This window comes from Pyxicephalus adspersus, chromosome 3 (genome assembly GCF_032062135.1).
Source record: "Pyxicephalus adspersus chromosome 3, UCB_Pads_2.0, whole genome shotgun sequence".
NCBI classification, from domain to species: domain Eukaryota; kingdom Metazoa; phylum Chordata; class Amphibia; order Anura; family Pyxicephalidae; genus Pyxicephalus; species Pyxicephalus adspersus.
The window spans coordinates 138942842-138959134 of record NC_092860.1 but is presented as its reverse complement, the minus strand read 5'-3'; the positions used below and the strand labels follow the sequence as shown (position 1 = coordinate 138959134).

At 38.3% G+C, this 16293-nt stretch overlaps 1 protein-coding gene across 2 annotated transcripts in view; it reads left to right on the top strand.

Annotated features, from left to right (window-relative positions):
• Positions 1-399: 399 nt before the first annotated feature.
• DOK7 (docking protein 7) overlaps positions 400-16293 on the top strand; it is a 76792-nt gene continuing 60898 nt past the window's right edge. For both annotated transcript variants that reach the window (XM_072406508.1, XM_072406507.1), the window contains exons 1-4: positions 400-533; positions 665-710; positions 9830-10060; positions 13940-14140. In XM_072406508.1, coding sequence (XP_072262609.1) covers positions 480-533; positions 665-710; positions 9830-10060; positions 13940-14140 — 532 coding nt within the window. In that variant the 5' untranslated portion in view covers positions 400-479. The remainder of the gene's footprint in view (positions 534-664; positions 711-9829; positions 10061-13939; positions 14141-16293) is intronic.

The window sequence follows — 16293 nt, the reverse complement described above, 5'->3', positions numbered from 1 at the left end:
TCAATCTTGATTTCTTTAAAAGACTCCCGCTTTGATAACGGGATTTCTTCAACTTTGGTGACCACCTCGCCTCCGCTGTTCCTAAACCCTAAGATATAAAGCTAATAAGCAAGGATTACTGCCTGCAAGTCCCAACAGCCGTTCACTCCTACTTATTCCTCTTACAAAATAAATTGCTCTGTGCTGAATACAAACTACTTGCACCGCATACTTTCTGCCCTTAAAGGGTCAAAAGCTTAGACAGTTGTCGAATCTCTGTGCCCACTTGCCCTGTAAGAGGCGGTGGGAGGCGGCTGTAAAAAGTTAGTGGCCATTTGCTCGGGCGGGCTGCGTGTCACAAAATGCAGCTCTCCCTGTCTGTATGTCTCCTGCCAGGCAGAGCTATTAAAGCTATTTTGAAAGTGACCCTTGGGCTTAAGTACATTCAGAAAGAGAGAGGGGAGAGAGCAGGCAGCAGCTGTTTGGAACCATGACTGAAGATGACGGATTCGGTTGTGGTGGAGGGTCAAGTCAGATTGAGAGATGGAAAAAAGGTCAGCGAAATGGACATTATTTTCTTTTTTTACGTCCGCTCTTAACTTTCAAACATTTGGCCTTGGAATTTTTTAAAAAGCCTGTTTGTACTGCTGCCTAATATTTTCCTTTTTTTTTTTTACTGTTTCAGTGGAAGAATAGGTGGGTGCTGCTTAGGAAGCCTTCTCCTGTGGCAGGTACTGTACTCTCACCGTTGTCTCTATTGCTTTGCCTATTCTCTAGACATAGAAAGGAGAATAAAATAGCTACCGGGGATCATGTTGTAGTTTGCTAGGATCTATTCTAGCTGGCCATTCTGCTTAGAAAGTTGACTCAGTGAAGTCATGCTGTCAGGAAAGCATGCTTCTGGGAATGAGCTCTGGGTCTGACGAATAGACCTCAGCTGTCTCGAAATCTTTCAATCTTCAGTAAGGCCGGCCATATGGCCGAGTTCTTCTAGCAATGCTGCTGGGCATTATCATAACCTCATACCGTCCTCAAGTCTTTTTATGTCTTTTGCTGTTTTCGGTATCTGTGTGTTGGATTTATGCATGCTGTACATGAACGTGATGTTTCCAATTTATTACGTCAATAATGTTCCAATCTGTCCTGTATATTTTTGCAAAAATGTTTAGGAAGTGATGTTACAAGTTTTATTCTATGATAACTTATTCTTGGAATGGCCAGAGCAAGTTATTTATTAATGTGATGATTTGTGTCTTATAAATGGATGAAAATGCTTATTTTATCTAAATTCCTGAAAAACACTCTGTATATATAAATATATATATATATATATTACAGTCTATGTATTATTTGCCTGTATGGCAGAAGAAAGATTGGGGATGTGGAATGGACCTGTGTGTATCTTTGTTTTTACACCTTTTTACATTCTTGCTATATATATATATATATATATATATATATATATTTATATAAATATTTATTTATATATTTATTCTGTTATATAATGTGATACAACAGGTAGATATAGACATAGGTAGGTATAAACACAGACAGGCAGGCTCTTTCTCTAGGGCGGTGGTGCTCAATATGAAAACAGGGCCTCTAATATGGCCCAAGGTTTGCAGATGGCTGCATGACAGCAAATAGTTTTAGTGCCTTAGAATACATTGTGTTGAGTCATACAGGCTGTTTAAAATGAATGGACAGTAACTCACCTCAATTAAATAATTGATTTGATTCTGCTGTATTTTTAGTGAACACTGAAGAATAGTTGGGGAAAATACCCTTTATCAATTGGGGTCAGGGGTAGTATTGGTAACTTGCAGAATTGGTATCCATGATTGCATTAGTAACTGCCAACATTGGTGTTGTGGCCACAAAAACCCTGGCATTGGTGACAATGACTGCAATATTACCCCCTGCATTGGTGTCAGTGGTCACAATATAAAACCTCCTGCATTGATGTCTGTGGCTGCAATAATATTCCACTACATGGTGTCAGTGACCACTATAATAATCGTCAGCACTGGCTTTGGTGACATCTTCACTAGGACTCTCTGCTTCTCTGTGTTTTGTGGGAAATCCATAGGTCATAACAGGGACCAAAACGGTGTTACTAGCTTTGTTAAAAAATGAAGCTATGGCAATGGCCAAATGTGATGTTGAGTTTTTGGTAATGAAAGGACAAAAGGCAGCATGGTGGCTTAGATGTTAGTACTCTAGACATATGGCATATGACTATGGTAGGGACATTACGAGCCCCTTTGAGGGACAGTTAGTGACATGACTATAGACTTTGTAAAACGCTGTGTAATATGTTAGTACTATATAAATATTGGATAATAATAATAAAATTAATCAAAGGGATGGATCAGGGACAGTCAGGCTTGAAATGAAATAGCTAGATGAGGCTTCTAATAACTGATAACTTTCTGTACTTTGCTAACAACACCTTTCCTGTGGTTCGCTGAAATCTCAAACAATGTTTTCCGTTGGTCTGGGTTCTCTCTGTAAACTTTACACCCACCCCCTGTGTTATGAAGGTTAGGGAAGGAAAATATTTTGTAGCTGGAACACACTTACTGGAATAGGGTGACAACACTACTCCTTCATAAATACAGTGCAGTCATTGTTGTCCCGCTAAGACATGAAGTTCAATAATTGCAATATAACTAGGTGAAAATAAAGGAAAAAGAATCCTGAAAAAAGAAAGCAAATGTAATTGTCACATCTAATGACTGATAAGCTGCAATATTAAATATGTGTAATTGGCATTAGAGACACTGTATTGCACTATATATTTGACCTGCATGCAGACAAAGTTTAAATACAGAATATGTCATGAAATTTGGGGGAAAATACGTAATACCTGCAGCTAATATTTTGTATGAATGTTTATCGCCCCCTCCTTTCCCTGCATTCAGTTATATCAATGGACACGGTGTGGGGGCTGCTTACATCAAAGCCCAAGTCAGCTGTCACAAAAATAGAAAGAGGATACAGAAGTCAGGCTAGCGTGTGAGCGAGAGACGAGGGAGAGACAAGGCCTCATCTGCAGGTTTTATGTTACTGGACAGGCTATGTGCAGCTCTGAGAGCGCTAAACTTCCTACTACTCCTCAGCCCTTGGACATACAGGGAGGAATGGAAAAGAATCCGACTCCGGAGTGTGCAGCCATTCAAGCTGCTTTATGATTCAAATATTCCAAATCTGTGGATATATACAGCCTAACCTAAAGCAGAACACATATAAAAAACAAACACAAATCAACACAGCTATGCAAAAATAACAAAAAATATATAAATTTTTTTTTTTAGAAATAGCTAGCCTTGTTACTTAAATTTGACTTGAAATAAAGGTTCATTGACATTTGTGTAGCGGTTATGCACAATATCGCATATGTTGTCGCCAAACATAGCAAAACTCATCTCACGCTCTTAGATGACTCTCACCCCACCCCAGCAGCACCTGTGTTGGCACACTCCACCACAGGGCAGTGCATCGATCTTCTGAAAATGGTGCTGGTCTGATTCTAAGAGCATTTTGCAGCCTAAGGAATCCCATTCTAATGAATGGATGCCCTGACGGAGCAAATGGAAACGTGACGGGAATGTGCATTCATGCATATGTGATATAAGGCTGCTATAAGGCTTCTTTAATCCCCTGTATGGAAACACTGACTAGGAATGGAAGGGGTGACATTAGGAGCAGGCAGTTTGATTATTGCAGAAGGGACAGGTGATGTCTCTTCTGCAATAAAATAAACCTACCTGCCTATTTTTTCAGTACACTTACCTGCCCTCCCTCCACCACCGATGCCACCATCTTCACCCGATCTTCTTCCAGGTTTGGGTCTTCAGACATGAGTTAGTTTACAGTGAACCATGTTGTGACAATGTGTGGAAAAATGCACATGCTCTCACAATGCAGTACAATGTGGTTTAGTATTGCTACATTGTGGTAATAGTACATTGTGGAAATATTTTAGGCACCAGATGTTGTCACCCTCCACAAACTCAGCACTTGTTCCCTACAGTCTACCCCCACCCTGCCTTTTCTTGGAATCTCTGGAGTGTCTCCCAGAACTGGAAGCTTGTATCAATAGAGTCTTTTAACTTTTTTTTCTCAGTAGGATTCTGTGCCAAGCCAGCTGGTATGGTGGCACCAAGATTATGCCTAAAGCTTAGGAAGAGAGTTGTGTTTGGTGAGAGGGGTGTTTAAGATTTTAACCCAGGTGTCTATTGAACATGCCCATATGCATCATATCATCATATACATGCACCTTCTGCGAGTCGTCCTGCACATTGCTGGGTTAGGGATCTATTTCTGTGACCCCAATTGGGCCTCAATTGACTTTTGCATGATGGTAGTCCTAAAGTGGCAACCCATCTCCTATTCCGTGTATCAAGAGGTGGCAAAGAGCAAGTGAACTGATAAAATATTTGCCTTCATTCTGTAGTCTGTGAGCATTCTGCAAACTTTTCGTAGCATGTGCATGGTGAACGTATTTCCATTATGACAAATATTTCCATCAATAATAAGACAGAATGGCAATACAATACCATTTTATAGCCCATTTTTGGGCAAACTTCAAAATTCAAATTTGCCAATCCCTCTTTTCCACTCCCACTAACCTATTCTGAAGGAATAAATCAGGTCTTATCTAAAGAAAGAATTTCCTAATGATCCCATGCTTTATTAGGGACCACAATGCCCCTTCCTTTCTCTCCCCTGGTGATGGGGACTTCTTCTAGTCGATTCAGGACCCCATTGCACACAGCCAATACAAAATGTCCATTCCATGATGGGTAGGCAGTGGCATGGAGAAAGGACCCAACCAGGATAATATAGAAAACCACACTTGAGCATTACATGACTGTGGCTTTAGATGAGTAAAATGGTGATTAAGACAGGTTCATACAAGTGGTAGGTTCATACAAGTGGTAGGTTCATACAAGTGGTGGGTGCATGTGATTCTGCGTGGCCCCTGGTGGCTGGCACCTTGTCTGTTGCTGGGTTGCTCACACCACAGTGCTGGGTCTTAAATTGACAGTGGGCAGTACTGTGGGTACTGGCTCCCTCACTGCTGCCCTTCATTCTCTATAGGCTGCTGTGCATACATGTAGTGCCGCCCCTGAGGAAGCAGCAACCACACCACAACCTCATCGCCTGTCTGAATGTAACTTTAGATTGAACCAACCAACAATTGGTTAAAGATGGGGTGGGAGGGAGGTGAGTGCGTTTGTAGGGAAGGGGGGTTTTCTTTATACTCCTCTATCGACTTAAAAACTTCAGTTCACCCTTGTATCACCTGCTCATATTTTATAGTTATGTGTAGCATTTCTTTAATGATTGTGAATCTAAAACTACAATTTCTCTCTATATACCAAAATCATAGTTTTATTTTTTGAAATTCAGAGTTTGATAGTGTTAATGTTGTCCTGTATGACCCCAAAACTCATCTGTAATGCAGTCATTAGAAAGCCGTACAGATTTTTTTTTTAATCCATTTCCCTTTCTGTTATTCTCACATCCCTCTGTAAATAAATTGTAGAAATTATTTGAAAACTGCATCAAAAGAAGAGCTTCATGAATAAACCATGGAACTTCTATGCTGTCGTTATTCAGCATTTATAAAAAGCCGGTCATTTACATATCTCCATAAAAATCTCTATGAAAACCTCAAATTTCCCCAAAAAATCAAATCAATAATGATAGCAGTTAGTGGCAGGGGGACATTTTTGTTTTGGTCATGACAGTCACGTATGAATTCTACAAATACTTATTCCTACTTAATTCTTCATTTTCCCTCTAAATGAATCCTAGGATGATTATTTGTGGAAGTGAAAAAGAACATTTATGAAAAAGAAATGTTGCTGCGTTGCCTAGTAGCAGCCAATGAGATTCCAGCCTTCTTCTTGGTTTCCAATACATTTTGTAAAATACAAATAGATTTCTGGTAATGAAGGGCAGCACAAATGCTTGCTAGCTGAACCAGTACTTACATAGTGTACATGGGTAATAAAATACTATATATGATGATCACAGACCCTAAGGACAACATTCATACACAAATTTGCAATTTCCTCTGTTACCCTAACACCTAATTTGGCAAAATGTTCTTTATTTTGCTTATATTTTGCTTACTCTGCTTTCTCCCAAACCCCTTTGTCAACATGAGTATATATATTGCAAACACTATGACGTTAGTGAGTGTCATCATAGAATTTAGTATCTAATGGTTATTTTTTCCTGTGCATTTATTTAATGTTTTATGTGAAGCCAGTAGATGTTAGGTTAAATTATAAAATGTGAGTGTTCCTTCTACCATTACTGATGTCTGGTCAGCCATTAATTGGGCTCATAGCTTATGACTAATAATTTTATACATGTGGCACACCATCACAATATTCTATAGCCTAAATGCTCCTTCATTAACTGGTGAGATATCAAGTTCATATGCATTATTTGGAGTTTATTATGCTCTTGATGAGTGCAGCTTTTGAATTATTTTTGTTATTGCCATCTGGCTAGCATTGTTTGTTAAAGATGAATGGTTCCCAGGAAAGTGATCAATATATTTGGTGTCGTACTTCACCCCTATCAATTAATTAATAAATACATGCGGCACCAAAAAAAGGGTTTTCCATATGTACCACAACACTAAATCAGCTTTATTTGTATTATTTTTATTGTTTTGCTATTCATTTCGTAGCTACATAATTTGAGGGCAAAGGTACACTATGTGAAATTTATTATAGCTAGATTGTAAGTGAGGATCTACTGCTCTGAAATTGCAAATTTACTAAAGGAACACATCGATGATGGAGCAGTCATAACTTCCAGACATTTTTAAAAATTCGTTTTAAAGTCAATTGTAAAAAGTATACAAGTTTTAGTGATCTAATAGGCTTGCAAGTGGGGGTATTGTTGACATACATGCAGAAAGCTGATTTTAGAAGACAATTGCCAATGCAAAGTGAAAAAGTCTTTGCAAAGGGCTGACACCCTTATACTACCTATGTCATCCCTCATTATTCATCTTCAGTTGGCACCTAAATGACTGGCGTTGGCAACCGGAGGGCGCATTAATGTCACTCCCTTGGTCAGTCAATGGTCATTGTGGCCAGGGATTGGCTACTAAGCCCATTGTGGACAAATGCAAAGGTGTAAGGAGCAGCAAGGGTCGTATAGGGGTCTTGGGTTTGCCTTTTACTAAGGCAGTTACTTAAGTTTCTTTCTAGTGAACCTGTACCCAGATCATTCACACTAAAATATGTATATATTCTTAACAAGTAGTAAAAGCAAGTAGTAAACTCAACAAAGCATAATCAATTTAATTTCCAAAATTCACAACAGAGGCATGGTATTTTTCTATGAGAATCTTGGCAGGCTGAAAACACTTTAATGTGCACAACCAGCAGATGTTTTTGAAGTTGTTGGGATCCATTCACACTTGTCAATACTAATAAGTTGTGTTAACTCATTGTTAACACACTCACTTGTTAACACGTGTGTAATCAGACCTTGTGATAAAGTAGCTTGCTTAAATGAATATTAGGGCATACACTTTGAGAACAAATGCACCACAATGAATGAGAAATGGATGACACATACACACCACAATGGGCTAGAGAAAACCTAACTCTAAAGGTAAAGAAAAAAATAAATAAATGTAGCTTAAAGGGTCAAGTATGGCTTTTGTTAAAGCTTTCTCTGTTTTTAAGAAAATTGTCATAGTTTATTGCCCATGCATGGGTTCACTTTAATGATACAGTAAGTCATATATGTAAAAGTATATAATACCTTTTCCTTTGCTGCAATTTTTTATTATTATTCAGAGCTCCAACCTCCTACAATGTTCAAATAAAAAATAGATTTTATTTCATGAGACTGTGAAATATATTAGTAATTAGCGGAAACCCTTGGCTGGTTCTATCATGTTCTTCAGTCTAAAAAGTATGTAGACAGAGTTCTCCGTATTTAATCATCCTCCTGAAATAAAGAGAAGACAGATTTAGAATAGAGACTTCGCTGTAGGGTTCCTTGCAGGATAATGCTTCATACAATATATGAGCACTTGAGTGACAAGATGGCAGCTTGGAGGCCTGTGAATGGTGAATGTACTAATGATATCATGAAAAAAAGACTGCAACTAGTAGTAAAAATATGGTTTATGTCTAGTACCTTCTTATCACCAAAAACTGTAAATATTTCTATATTTGATTAATGACTGGGAGCAAACGAATGATTTTCTCCCTTTTTTGCAAATAAATTAATTGTTATAAAAAGGAAACATAAATGAATCCAATGGTTTGTAAATCAAAGCCTTCCCTTATGAAGGCTACTTGGGAAATGGGGATACCCATTGGGATAAAGTGGGAATAATGGTTGGATACACTACATACCATACATAATACTCTACTTGGTATTCCTTCCTAATGTCTTGTTTATTCAGGTGCTAGATACAAAGTATTTATAGCAGCATTCACACTGCATTCAGAAAACCTATGATCAGAGCCCACCAGGGGAATTAGCAGAAGCTTATATAGCCACCCATTGCCCAAACCCTGAATCCAACATATAAGTCCCTGTATCACCATTTTGTTTAGTAGCTCATGCTATGCACTTTCAGTTTGCTTGCCAGGAGCCACAACTACTTGTTGAATATTTTTGTGTTCATGCTTTATTGGCATTAGCAGCAGTGTCCCTATTCTGGGCGCAGAAGAAATTATAATTATCAGAAGTCAATATTAACATATTCATAGAGTTGTGAAAAAATGTATTTACAGTGAGCAGCTGAACATGGAAACAAAGCTTTATAAGGAGAAAGTAGATAAAACAGTGATCTGCATTTTCCTACAAATCCTGATTTCAGTGGAGGAATAAGGAGTAAATTTTACCTTCCACTTAAGTTTCCCATTTTATCTATACCCTGGCTCAAAAAGAGTGCTGGGGACAAGAATTTTTTTGCATTATTATCATTATTAATATTATTATTATTACACAGTATTTACATAGCGCCATCATATTATGCAGCGCTGTACAAAGTCCATAGTCGTGACACTAACTGTCCCTCAAAGGGGCTCACAATGTCCCTACCATAGTCATATGTCATTAATGTAGTGAAAAGGTCTTTTTTGGGGGGGAAGTCAAATAACCTAACTGCATGTTTTTGGAATGTGGGAGGAAACCCACGCAGACACGGGGAGAACCTGCAAACTCCATGCAGAAAATAGACTATAGTACATAGTACTTAGTTAGTCAAGTTGAATAAAGACATAAGTCCATCAAGTGCCCATTCATCCATTTTGCCAAAAGAAGTCCTTATTTGTCTTAATATGTATATTACTTTGGTACCATAACTAATGATCTGATTTAATCTACCAGTGGTTCACAGCTGAACAAGATGAAGTGTTAGAATATCTAAGTAGGTTTTATATGTTGTATATTGAGTTTCCCTTTTGGTGCCTATAGGTTCTACCACTGCGTTAATACCCAGCTCTCCCACACACATCTGTTTTATAGCTGTAACATACACCAGAGTGAACACAGTTGTCCGGCTTGCATGTTTACATTTTATACGTTGGCTAAGAACACACTGGGTTGTTTTAAATAAAGCGTGAGCAAAAATAACAGGCTGAACATGATATAGTTGCATTTGTTTTATTATGATAGCATAGAAATAAAGAAGAGAATGTAATTTACATAACTAAGCTCTGTACGAAAATAATATGGAATTTGACAGGAAATGTAACACTTCATTAAAAGGCTCCAGATTATTCGTGTCCAGGCAGATATAGAACATTGTGAATGTTCTCATCTCTAACCAGTCTCGGTTCTCTTCCAGATTGTCTGCTGATGTTGGTGTACAAGGATAAGTCAGACAGGACGAAGGGGCACAAGGAGAAGAGCAGCGTCACACTGGAGGATATCTGTGGCGTAGATGCTGGGCTGTCCTATGAGGGCGTAAGCCACACGGTTGCCATTATCTGCTTCTCACAAGTCGTCATGCTAGGGTTTGATAATAAGGACATTATGAATGCATGGGATGTACGGATACGTTACAGCCTAGGGGAAGGTAACTAGTTTTTCTTAAAACCCTAATCCTCAGATACGTTCCTTACAAATGAACAATACAAGCATTACAACCAAAATAAAAAGGATAAAGTAGTCAACACACTGCTCCTGTATTTATTGAGTCTCACGGGGATTACAGTGCTTCTATGGCAATACAGGTAGTCCCAGGGTTACATACAAGATAGGGACTGTAAGTTTGTTCTTAAGTTGAATTTGTATGTAAGTCGGAAGAGGTAAATTATTTTATTACATGCAATTAGGACAGATGTTTGTCTCAATATATTATTAGGCAGTGTGGTGTCATTACTGTATAAAATCCTCACTGTGAGTTAATCACAAACAAAGCAAAAAAAAACCCAAAAAACTTTATGGAGCCTACACATTCATTAATCCAGAGCAGTGGTCAGCAAACTCTGGTTTTTAGGCCAGATACGACCTAGCTGGCCTAATGCCAGCCGGCAACGGGCAGGTTCTGAGCGACGGGTAGATGGCTGGGATCCTGCGGGAACAAACTGTCGGAACTCTGGAGCCGCATTCGGCTCTTGAGCCTCCTCTTGGTGTGGCTCCCTTCCCGATTTACCCCGGCTGGCGCTAACACTTCCACCGCTACGGTAAATAGGGAACGTCCCCGAAGGGAAATCCATCTCCTCTGCAATGCATATAGAGGAGAGGGATTTCCCTCCAGGGGATGTTCCTAGTGGGGGCGGAGCCATTAGGGCAGGACTCTAGTGTGTCCTAGATAGTCCAGCCCTAGTGTGATTCTGCCCACCCCATAAATGGCCTAGTGGCCAAAAAAGTTTGTGGACCTCTGTTCTAGAGCACGCTGTGCTTTGATATGCAAAGAGAAACAACTGCAGAGTGTGTCTTGGTCATTAAAGAGTTACAAGAGGTTGCAGAAAAGCAGAAGACTTCTTCTGAAAGTCATGCAAACTTCCCCCTCCCCCCATCAAGCCCCCCTCCTGCACACAAATGAGCAGTTCCTACTTTCTCCAAAGACGGATATCTCCCCATCTTTGTAGGAATCAGCTATGGTCAGCATCTACTTCCTGAATTAGCATGCTCACCCATAGATGACACAATTGTGTAGACATGAATGGATTTCCTAAAAATCATTTGCTATTAGATCGCAAAGATGTTTAATCCTGTGCCAGGTCCATTCCAGGTTTGCTGGGTCACCCATGTTGTCCTCTGATAGTCTATCTTCTCCACTCTTGGAGAACCTTAATAAATCAGGTCCAAAGTGTTGTTTTGTATAGCGACATCAGGTTTGTGTTCATGCATCCTTAGAAAGTTTCTACAAAGTCCATATTCTGCCTTTAAGAAGCCATTCATATTGCACACAAGCATTGATAATTGCCCTAACTGCCTTCCTCAGTCTGATATATTCCTAAATCAGTAAATGACATTTTCTAGACTTTGATCAACCAAGAATAATCTCACTAATTATTCAGAGCAGGCTTTGGGATCCTTTGTTATTATGGAGTTCTTCACAGTTCTTTCTAATCTAGACATATGGTATTCCCATTTATCTGGTATGTGGATTATCCCTTCAGCAAATTTTTATGACCATAGAAAATTGATGTGATGTAAGTTTTCAGAGAATCATGAGTAAAACTGACTTACAGCAAAAGGTAAAAATATAACTGCTGAGAAGTGCTGAGTACAGCTTCACTGAATTTGTTCATCACTGAAGTTTTACAGCTGCCATATATTCAAGGTTTGCTATCCCTCTAGTTTACTGCAGGCTCTTTATATCCGAGGTAAAGTCAAACTCATGCAAAAAAACACCAAATATTACAGTGATATATTTGTGAAAAAATTAAATGTAGCTAGTGCTAATATCTGTATCAGCCTTCTATAAACTACTGTACACGGGCACAGGGAGAGGGTGGATCAAGACTTTTATTGCATGTAGTGTGAAATCCCAGAACCCGATCAATGACTCAAATACACAGCTTTTGTGACTAAAACAGTGTAAAGCCTTTTTTTTTTAATCCAATGTTAACATTACTCATCTTTTCAAAGCAAATCTAGTTACTTAGCTAAAGACCACACAGGTTCCATCTGGTCCTCTGCAGGGGGTGAGAAAGAAAGTATGCCACCTATAGTGGGGATCTACATTCCCCAAATTTGCATGCTATGCTACAGAAGGTTGCACAATTTGTGTTTCATCCCTCTATAAGTTTCTCAACCTGGGTACCTCCAGAAGTTTCCAGGGGTGCCTTGAGTAATGAGACGTTTTTGACTCAGTTTAACTGATGATCAATGATGATGATTTGGTTATCTGTAAGGGTGATTGATTGATCTGATTGATATCAGAGCAAAACATATAACAGCTTCACTGCCATGACTACCGATCTGTTCCCCACTAACAGAGAGTGTTGCTAAAAACACGAGCATCAGGTACATTGATGTATAATACGTTTAGTTTAATGTATTTTTTTCTGTTAATGTAGTAATAATTTAATTGATGATAACAATGTAATAAAAACACTGTAAAACAATGTTTTTTATGGTATAGATTCTCTCTCCTCTCTCCTGAGGAAGCGGATATTTCCGTGAAACGCGTAGAGAATTAACACAAAATGTATCCCTCACAGAGACACTCTGAAAGGAGAGATTATTGTGTGTAATAATAATGGTTTTTATGTGGTTTTATGTATTTGAAATGAGCCTTTTAATGTAAATTAATAAAACTGTTATTTTTATAATATATGTTGTTGATATTGGCCTAAAAAATCCTGCTACAAAAATTGGTGTTCTTCACCGTATATTCTTTTTTTTCTGGGTTCAATATGGGATGTGGCCTATGTAATATTTAACATATGTATAGGTGGAAATCTTCTTCTTCTTTGTATGTTATCTGTAAGGGTGACAACCTTATCCATGATCAGAAATGTAAACGACATTCTTCCCACTGATCTAATCTGTGGAAATAGTAATTATACTAGGGCTTCACTAAAGACCGTTAAGATATTTATTAGCGTTCCCCCATGTTAATGCAGGAACTGGCTGAGCAAAACAGTGTTGTTGGCTTTAAAACTGATTATGCAGGCATGCTATATATTGTACATCCTGTATTCTCTCATCCTAGTAGTTTGCAAAGTATGCTGCCAGCTTTCATGTTACTTGTCTTAGACAGGCTTCATATCAAGACCATTGACAGTAGAAGGGTTTTGGTGGGGCCATGTAGCCCTTTACAATGTGGCCTATGATCTTTAGCTACAACTGGTTGAAAATCCCTGGAACCCAGTATAAACGTGTGCAAGGTCACCCAGATGTCAGTATATAGCTAGAACACTCAGGAATCTAAGGAAGTTGTATATGCAAACATCACCCATATCTATTATGGTCAAGTTATGACCTTTCCTTGACTGACTATTGGCTTGTATTTCCAGCCATTATTCTTTAAAGTCAATGCAAAACCAAAGAGAGAGAGAATGGGCAAGCCATAACAGAATCTTATTGGGTATCTATGGCATCTTTTCTCAAGGCTCAAAATATTTTTTAAGCTGCTGGTATTGGGCTATCATAGTTAAACATTTTCTATAATGGAAATAGAAGACTCAATCATAAAAGTAGAACCACCCTTTGTATAAAGGTTGTAAGTGTAGCAGGAGCTCAGTGGCTTCCTATTACAAAGGATCAGGTAAGTTTTGTGAGACCAAAAAGATATGACAATAGTTTTCCATCACTTGGTAAAGACTAAGTCACTTAGAGAGAGATGAAAAATGGAAAAGCAAAAGTCAATTCCACCACTTACATCTTTATAATGACTTTGTCCATTGCCCTCAGTTCTTGTTTTGTGATCTGTTAATATAAATAATATAAATAAAGAAGCATGCTAATGCATTTCACCACAGAACTTCTATCATCTCAGTTCACAGATTTAATGTTGGAGTACTGCCTGGTACCAAACTGGAATGTGGACCTGCTACACTGCATCTGTGCAATGATATTTTAGTTCTTGCTAGAGATCTTCCACCAGTGGTGATTGGGCAATGGAAGTTGTCTGACCTAAGACGATATGGGGCTGTGCCAAATGGATTTGTCTTTGAAGGAGGAACACGGTGTGGTTACTGTAAGTAGAATATTATGCATGTTTTCATTTAATTCATGTACCAAGATTTTAATTAAGAATCTGCTTGTCTGAATGTGCCACTCCTGACAACTGGTGGCTGAATTACTTGATCATGGATTTCCAATGAGCATATACACATGTTTATTTCTAGGAATATATTCCTCTATTTGTCCCAGTGTCTGATGGTCCATTCAATAATTACAGCCGATTTCTATATATTCCATACAGTGTATTTCTTCTCATTACAGGGTATGTTTAGTCTCTGAGGATGCACTCTATAGTGTCAGCTTCCATTGTCAATGTTAGCTCATTCCTAGTTGCTAATTTGCTCTGCCAGCCGTGACCTTGAACCTAACTTCTGGATTATGTTTTGGTGTTTAAGTCTTGGTTGTTTATTTATTTATTCTTGTTTATTCTTATGCCTTCTGGTTTCTTCTGGCAATTGTTAATGGTCTTGGCAACATTATGTCTGGATACTTTAATTAAGCTTAAAGTTTATTGTGTTAAGAGAGGTAATTGATTGTATCATACAGGCTAATTGCCAGCAGATTTGGTCTAGAATAACTTAATCCACCATTATATTTACTTTCATGGGTTTTTTAAAGCCCAGTTACAGACAAATTGGAAGGCAGGGTTTTATGCTATCTTTATTACCATTTGGTAAACTAAACACCAACATTAAAAACAAAAGAACACAAAAAACCCTTACAGTGGAGCTTTGCTCATTCAGGCCAACATATGAAACACTTTACTTACCCCTCACTCTCCATGCTGGACAATGCAAGCCAATTGCAACTGATTGATCTGGCCTATGAAAACATTCTACTGTTTCTGCATTAATAATGTGATGGCATCATTGCCTGAATCCTTGTGGCTTACAGAGAAGGCTTCAGGGACTGGTCACACAGAGGAGGAGCATGTGGGAGTGTGGTAAAAATTGTGGTAAATTGTGTAAAATTGTTCCCTCTAGATGGGCATTTAATTCTTGCAGTGCATGAGGTGGGTCACCTGCAAGGGTATTTATTAGGAAGTCGGCAACTAAAGGAGCATTGGTATTCCGGTTGTTTTTGTTAGTGTTGATGTACTTATTTATCTTAAAAATCCTGGTACTAGTTACCAAGAGAATTTTAAGAGTATGGTAAGCATAAAATGAATAGTTGGGAGCTTCTTACCTTTGTCCTGCACGTTTCAGCTAGGTATACCTTATGGGTTGCCACTATATAAATGCTGTATGATTGTGTGTATTGAAGGAATGCTCCAGGTAGTGTTCTGTGTTTGATAGATCAGAGAAAGCTCCATGACTGAAGGAGAGTACTTTTATAATCACCTCTCCTCCAATCATTAAGCTGCTTTTGTGTCATTGGCCAATATTTCCATGCAGCTTCTTTTTTTTTGCTTGCAGAACTCTCATTGTGTTTTATTTTATTTTTCCTTTCTCAAATGCAGCTTTCCAAGCATGCTGCCAGGATTCTAATGTACAGTTATCATTATAGTATGCAAACCCAGTGTATTCTATTTACATTTTCTGAGTGAGTCATTGTAATTGATGTCAAGCAAACAAGTTAATGTTTTTTTTACCAAATTACATTACATAGTAAGTTTGGTTGAAAAAAGACATAAATTCATCAAGTTCAACCACTAGGGAAATAAACGTATCCCAGATATAAAACACTATAAGACATAGTTGGCCCAGAGGAAGGCAAAAAAAAAAACCCTGGTACAATTTGCTTCAACAGGAGAAAAAAAATTCCTTCCTGATTCCATGAGGCAATCAGTTGTTCCCTGGATCAACAGTCACTGTTAATTTTACTTTAAAGCCTTAATCCCCAATTATATTCTGTGCTTCTAGAAAAACATTCAGCTTTTTCTTAAAGCAATCTATAATAGTTGCTGAAACTACTTCCTGAGGGAGCCGATTCCACATTTTCACAGACCTTACAGTGAAGAATCCCTTCCTTATCCGGAGCCTAAATTTCTTATCCTCCAGATGCAAAGAGTGCTCTCTTGTTCTTTGTAATGATCTCAAAGTGAATAATAGGAAAGAGAGTTCACTATATGAACCATTTATATATTTATACAGGGTGATCATATCCCCCCTAAAATTTAGAATTTCTTTTTCAAGTTAAGAGTTTCTTTTTATACATTCTCCTACT